The sequence below is a fragment of the Acomys minous genome, assembly GCF_964271855.1.
Source record: "Acomys minous genome assembly, chromosome: 9".
In the NCBI taxonomy this organism is placed as follows: Eukaryota; Metazoa; Chordata; class Mammalia; order Rodentia; family Muridae; genus Acomys; species Acomys minous.
The window spans coordinates 80,320,315-80,327,265 of record NC_140490.1 but is presented as its reverse complement, the minus strand read 5'-3'; the positions used below and the strand labels follow the sequence as shown (position 1 = coordinate 80,327,265).

At 56.6% G+C, this 6,951-nt stretch overlaps 1 protein-coding gene across 2 annotated transcripts; it reads right to left on the bottom strand.

The window, feature by feature from the left end:
• Positions 1-1,470: 1,470 nt before the first annotated feature.
• Positions 1,471-6,706, bottom strand: FSTL3 (follistatin like 3). 2 transcript variants are annotated; one of them, XM_084795594.1, is made up of 5 exons: positions 6,539-6,702; positions 5,197-5,382; positions 3,936-4,151; positions 2,912-3,139; positions 1,471-2,826 (listed from the first exon to the last, which is right to left on the bottom strand). In XM_084795594.1, the coding sequence occupies exons 1-5, from the start codon at positions 6,633-6,635 to the stop codon at positions 2,783-2,785; spliced, it is 771 nt and encodes a 256-aa protein (XP_084651720.1). In that variant the 5' UTR covers positions 6,636-6,702; the 3' UTR covers positions 1,471-2,782. The 2 variants fall into 2 exon arrangements, with proteins under 2 accessions (XP_084651720.1, XP_084651721.1); XM_084795595.1 differs by lacking the exon at positions 5,197-5,382 and having other exon boundaries at positions 6,539-6,706.
• Between the last annotated feature and the right edge of the window lie 245 nt (positions 6,707-6,951).

Genomic DNA, 6,951 nt, shown 5'->3' with positions numbered 1-6,951 from the left:
TCTTTAAAAGATGCAGTTGATTTAATGGGGCGACAATTACAAATTCTAGCCACTAGGGAATCTCTTGCTTGCCATGCTGATTATAAAATAATATGTGTTACTCTTGTGCCATATAACGCTACACAATTCTCTTGGGATAAAATACAGCAGCATCTTCAGGGGATATGGGATAATTCTAATACTTCGTTAGATTTAGAGGAGCTTAAAAATCACATTCAAGAGGTATTGAACGCTCCAAAAATTAAAGTTGACTTAACAGAACAAGTGAAGTATTTTGTAAATACGTTAAAGTCTGTGTTTCCATCCTTTTCCTCATTTAAACATTGGGTGTTTGGTGTTATTGCTATAGTTATTATTATTCTTTTGAGTTGTCTCCTTCTGCCTGTAATTTTGAAAATACTAACTACTCAGCGTAATAGAAGTTTTATAGAAATAAAGAAACTTAAGTTGTATCAAGATAAAGATAAGCCGCCCTCCATGCTTATTTAATAAAAGAAAAAAGAGTGGAATGAGGAGAACTGCTACTTGGTATCGGCCTGAAAGGGTTAACTAAGGATTTTGGGGAAGAGCTCAGGGGCTGCCCCTCCTGGAAGGGTTGGGTGGCTCTGGCTCTGCTCCCAGAAGTCTTGGCAGTAGCTCCTTGAGAACTTCTTGATAAAGTTGAAACAGTTGTTGGTTCAAGGTGAGGGAAGGCTTATAGTTATCTTCTTTCTTGTTCGTGAAATTGTCTCCCTTGACTGATTCCCAGAATGTGTTTAGTCTAATAGGTGTGAGAACCAAGTTTGTTATTGGTAATATTAATGAATAACTAATGTTACGCGCCAAGCCCGAATATGCTACTTTAGAATAGTATAAAAGCTGTACTTAAGAAATAAACCACTGCTATTTGCCACCGGAGCAATAGTCCGCCCGTTTCTTAAGGCTACTTGCCACCAGAGCAGTAGTCCGCCTGTTCAAGGCTACTTGCCACCAGAGCAGTAGTCCGCCTGTACTCAAGACGTTCGCGGAGCTGGTCTCCGTCACCCACCTGACGTCATGCACTCCAACACCGCAGTCCCCCTTCCGGGTGCCTACTGGGCACTTGCTCTGTATCCTAATGGACCACAGACTAACCCCACTAACACAGAGCCAGGGGACTAATAGATAGTGAGACGCAAAAGACACGAAGAGGTATGTCTCCGTTCCTAGAACTGCAGGTTAGCCTCCCTCCTGGCCGAAGTTGTCTCAGCATATTAGTTATAGTTTCCACCATCAGTCCTCCAGGTTTCAGCTCAAACAGGTTCACTTCTGAGCCCTGGATGAGCTGCCATCTTGGAGCCACCTTGTTCCTGTATCTCCAGGACCCCAGAAGGGCCCACTTCCTCTCCCTCGCCTCCACGCTTTCCAGGGACCCAGGAACACGGGTTGTATCTCTGGAAGCTTTCGTGGTTGGTCCCACCCTAGTCCCCAGGCTCAGAGAGGAGGCGGCAGTGGAGGCTGGCCACCCAGGGTGGCTTTCTTGTCTTTTATTTGCTTGGTGAGGCAGAGCCCCAGGGAGGGAAGGTCTGTCTTAGCTCCCTGCTAAGGACACTTTTGGGGGACATTACAAGAAAGGCACAGCTGAGAACTGGAGGGTGACATGAAAGACCCTGGGAACCTCCTGGACCACAAACCGGGGCCTGTGCCCTCCATGGGCTGTGCCCTCCGTGGTCTTCTGTTTGTGGTCTAATATCTTACCTTCCTTTTTTATTTTGTTGTGGTTGTTTGTTTTTTGAGATAGTGTTTCTCTATGTAGCCTGGGATATCCTCCTGGACTCACTTTGTAGACCAGGCTGACCTCAAACTCACAGAGATCTGCCTGTTTCTGCCTCTCTGAGTGATGGGATTACAGGCATGGGCCAACTCGCCTGGCTCCTTTTAAGATTTTTTTGGTTTTGTTTATTTGTTTGTTTGTTTGTTTTTGAGAGATAAGGACTCATATAGCCCAGGCTGGCCTTGAACTCACTGTGTGGCCAAGGATGACCTTGAACTCCTCATCCCTCATCCCCCATCCCCTCGCCTCTACTTCCCAGTGCTGGGATTGACAGGTCTTTGCCAACATGTCCACTTTATGTGAGTGCTAGGAAAGCTCTCTTCCTGCTGAATGGCAGCTCCCAGTCCTTTTGGGCTCCTTGAAGGCACAGGTGAGCAGTGTTGAGTGGTGGCCGTCAGAGCAAAGTCGAGCAGTCTGAAGGTCGGGGCCCCAAACAGCGCCAGGCTGTGTCACCAGCTGGGCTTGGATGAGTGGGACTGGCTGATGTGGTGTCCAGGGAACAGGGCAGTAGGCACTAGGGCGACTCTGAGGCGCCCTGGGCAAGGCAATCTTGGGCCTGCAAGTCAGCAGGGACCCAGCATCTCCACCAGGTCCCATTCTAAGTGGCGTGAGCAGGGAGGAACCCCGTGTTTCTCTGGGCGGAGGCCAGGAGGCCCCATGTGAACAGCAGATGAGGTGGACACTGCCATTGGCTGTGCCTGAGATGCAGCTCCAGCCTAGAAAGCTGATCAAAGCAGGGGGTCTCCATGAAGCGGCCTCCCTGGGCAGCAGGTGTCTGGGGTCCTAACTTGATCCCAGTGCCTGGCGACGCTGGCACATACCGACCCTTACAAAACCATCAGTCCTTGTGATATGTGCTCAGGATCCTAGGGTATCCCCAAGTGGTTCCAGGCCAGGTTTGGGATTGTCCTTCTGAGATAAATTAGAATCTTTTCTGTGACAATAAATAAAGTCGGGATGGGCTCAAATACTAGGCCCAGTGGCTGCAGCTCACACGAAGTTCTCTTCCTCCTCTGGTGGTACTTTGGGGGTCCCTGCAGGTACGAAGGAAACAGGTGAGAGTGAGAGTGGGGCACCACCCTTTGGTGGACCAGATGCTGAGACCCACCTACTCCTCACCTGTGCAGATGCCTGGGTGGCGAACCCCGATGGAGCGGCCCAGGAAGCAGGTGGCCTGGCGCAAGTGGCAGGAGGAGACGTAGGTAATGTTGTTGTTGCCACAGAGTTCCTGGCCAGGGCTGGAAGGCACCGGGCAGGGCGCAGCACGACACAACACGCAGTGCGCGCTGCCGGTCTGGTCCACGAGGCACGACTGGGGGCGTGGGCACACTACCTGAGCGCAGGACTCTGTAGGCCCGAGAGAGGGCAGGTCAGGTGCCGGATGGTGTCTCCTCCTTGTGAGTCCAGCTACCCTCACAAAGCCCCACTCCTAGGACACAAGTGCACCTCCATTCTTCAGCCCCGCCTTAGGGCATTAGCCTCAACCTGCAGTCAAGACCCACCCCCTGGAACGCAAGCCCCACTCTAAAACGCAAGCCCCTCAGCTGGAAAGCCCCGCCCCCAGGACAACAGCCCCACCCAACGGCCAAACCACGCCCCATTCTTCCAAGCTCCACCCATCCGTTTGCTTTCATGGCCACACACCCACACCCGCCCCTCCCAATCCGTCACAAGCCTCTTCCCGTGACCGCGCAGCTTCTCCCGCGCGTCTGCACTTGTAAGGGCACGCGGGCCCGCAGGGCTTCGCGCTTTGTGCTGCGGCGCACAGCCCTGTCCCCGACACGCCCAGGAGTCGTCGTTACACCGGGGCTCGGGCTCAGTCTCTGCCGACTCTGGCTCCCACCTGACCTGACCGGCACTTTTGCATAACCCTGCCCCTCCCAAAGGCTGGGTGCAGACACGGTAACTGGAGAGAGCCAATTTAACAACTTTTGGATCAGACTTGTGCAGGCACCGCCCCCGGAGTTCTGGAGTCCCGCCCCTGTTTGGTCCCACCTCCCACCGAGCCCCGCCCCTCAGCCGGTCCGACCTTGTTCTAGACACTGGGCAGGCCCCGCCCTCCCTAGGCCCCACCCACCCGCCCTACCTACTCTCCCGGGCCCCGCCCACATAGGCCCCGCCCCTCCACGGCCACGGCTCTTACTTTGGCAGCGGCCGCGGTACATGACGCGCAGGTCCGGGTGTCCGCGGCAGCGCGCGGTGCGCAGCTCGCACTCGTCCCGGTAGGTGGCGCCATCAGAGCCGCAGACCTGGAAGCCTGCGGGAAGCCCTTCGCAATCGGGCGCGCACTCGCAGTGTGGACGACCCCCGAACATGAGACATGCCTTGCCGGGGCCGCACTCCACTCCGTCGCAGGAATCTGAGGACACAGGACACGCGCAGGTGATTCTCACTTGTCACCGGCGTCCAGGCGCACCGTGATGCACAATTAATAGGTGCATACGTATTGGCGCTTCCACTAGGACCACCCCTTGGAGGCAATGGGGAGGGGCTCATTCAGCGCATCTTCGTATCTCAGGTGGGGGTTTCAAGTAACCAAGGCTAGCTTCTAATTTGCTCTGTGTCCAGGGCTGGCCTTGAACTGCTGATGGTCCTGCCTCAACCTCCCAAGAGCTGAGACTGGGACCTGCACCACCACTTCTGGCCACCTGTCTCTTATATTGTTCAGCCACTATTTTACACATGAGGAAACTGAGGCTGCTTACAGCTGTGAGCACAAGGGGACCCAAAGCATCCTAGCTTGAGGACTTCCTGCTGGACTGAGAATGGACACCTTCCCTCTGCCAGCTCAGTTGCTGGTGGGTCTGGAGAGCAGACCCTGGACTCTGTGGCACCCGTACAGGGCCCATCCTCACTCCCCAGGAGGGTGGGGAGGGCAATCAGGCCCTCATGCCAGGCCAGGTGATTCTTGAGATCCATGCTTTTCCCAGAAGCCAGGGGTGGGGTCTGGAAGAGATGCATGTGGCAAAGGGCTCAGGCTGATCAGAGGTTAATTCTACCCCAGAGGCCAGTGAGGAGGGCTCCTGGCCTTGGCCTTTAGGTCTGCAGCCCTGCCTGATGGCGCCCCACCCTCCTAGACTGACCCTAGACCGAGTGCACGCTTCCTTATGGGCTCCACCCAGCAAACTCCTAATCATCTCCCAACACCCCAGGTCTAATGCCCATTCCCTCCAAGTCCCTCCAGGTCCTTGCTGGCTCGGCCCTGAGCCAGGGGTGCCCTCCAATCAACGCTTCCTCCAAGGCAGAGGGTGTCTGGACTGTGGCCCATTCTGTTCTCTGGGGGTGGGATTTACGGTGCTGGTCCTTCCCACCAGGTGAGGTGGGATGCAGGCTCCCTGCGTGATGAAACCAGGGGTCTTCTCAGCCTTCTCACCCCTCCCCAGAGCCCCGGCCGCGGGCATCACCTTTGCATGGGAGGCAGTGGATAAGGCCCAGGAATGCTAGCAGGCTGATTTTATTGTCTGGGTGGGTGAAGTTGGACCAGGCCATGTTGATGTTGCCTGAAGCGCAGCACTCCTCCTGGCTGACATTTGTCTTCAGCACCAGGCTGCAGGTGGCCTCCCTGCCCTGCTGCAGCCAGCACACACCACCTAAGCGGAAGAGGAGGAGGGTGACTCTGTACCCCCCCATCTCCACCTAAGAATTTTCCTGTACCAGTGTTCTTTCAAAGTGTTGCAAAGTCCCAACCAACCCCAGACACCTGTGACCTAATGCCCCCTCCAGTTCAGAGGTGGCCATAGCTGTCATGGATGTCCTGCAGCCCTGGACTTAGGAAGGAGAGACAGAAAGCCATAGTGACGGCCCTGGCTCTGCTGTGTGGGGAACCCTCCTCCTCTGAGCCGCACCCCAGTGCTCCACCACCAGCTCCCGCCCGGCCTCCAGGCCTGAGAACTGGCACCCTGCCCAGCCCCTTCAAATGCCAGGCGCCTGGCATGTGAGGGTCTGTGGGCCTGCACTGGCTTCCCGCCTCTGCCCTCTGTCTAGACAGTGCCCAGGGCAGCCGAGCCCCCGGCCTGCAGCCGCCCCCCTTGCCTGATCCGCCTCTTACTCACTCCAACTGGGGAACATTCCCTCTGCGTGAGCTCACTCCCCTGGGATGGGGACGGGGGACAGGCCCTAGGGGAGGGGGCTCTGCTCCCTTGGAAGCTAGCAGCCCTGTGGGGCGGGCGGGGTAGGTGCTAGAACACAGACCCCCTCGGCTCTAGTCGTCACTCTGAAGTGGGGACAGCTGCATCCCCCGTATCAGAACTCATCCCTGTTCAGGAGACACTGCTCAATACCTCCCACGAACTGGACCCCAGCACCTCAGCAAACGCTTTTACAAACGGGAAACTGAGTCTAGAGCTCTCTCAGGTACACCGGTCCAAAGGAGACAGTCCCTCTAGGGGACCCTGACGCCCTCCAACCAGATGGCATGAGCTGGTCTAGCCATGGAGAGATTTCTCTCTGGGCTTAAGGGAGCCCCCCAGTGTCACTGAAGAGGTCCGTGACCCCGAGCCTCAGTTTACCCATCCTAAAAAACAGGGATGGAAAAGTTCTCATAAGTTTTGACTCTTTGGATTCATGGGAAAGCAGGTAAACAGTAAGAGCTCAATAAATATAAATGTCAGTCCTCTTTTAAGGCTGGAGGCGTGGAGCCCCGCACTCGCCCACCCAGCCAGAGCTTACCACAGACATCCCCCTGCCGCATTCCGCAGGCCACGTGGGTGGCCCGCTCTCCCGCCCCTTCCGCCCAGCCCCACTCACCGGGCGCAGAATCCCCCGAGTCCATCACGGCGCCTACGGATCCCACCGCCCAGACCAGGGCTCCCGAGAGCAGCGGCCACAGTGCCCCAGGACGCATGGCGAGTGTGGGGCAGCAGCAGGGACTCGGCGAGTGCTGGCGCCTCGGCCTATAAAAGCCCAGGGCGGGCGGGGCCGGCGGCGGGCGGGGCGGGGCGGACGTGTCCCCGAGGCGCAGGGCCTGCGCGGGGGTGGCCACCCGGGGCAGGCCCCGTCCCATCTGGGAACCAGACTGTTGTCTAGGCGAGACAGTACGCAGTTGGGTCAGGTCACATAACTGTTACCCGGAGGGCATATTCTGGGACATGGACACCCCCAGGGGTTCCTGTGCCTTTGGGGACTTTTGGTGGCGCCCAGGTGAGAGAACCCACCCGAGT

Coding starts and splice junctions, on each gene's coding strand:
- FSTL3 (XM_084795594.1), bottom strand. CDS start 6,635: ATGCGTCCTGGGGCACTGTGGCCGCTGCTCTCGGGAGCCCTGGTCTGG. Junction 4,152..5,196: donor CCACTGCCTCCCATGCAAAG/GTGATGCCCGCG, acceptor CTGTGTCCTCAG/ATTCCTGCGACGGAGTGGAG. Junction 3,140..3,935: donor GTACCGCGGCCGCTGCCAAA/GTAAGAGCCGTG, acceptor TCGGGCCTACAG/AGTCCTGCGCTCAGGTAGTG.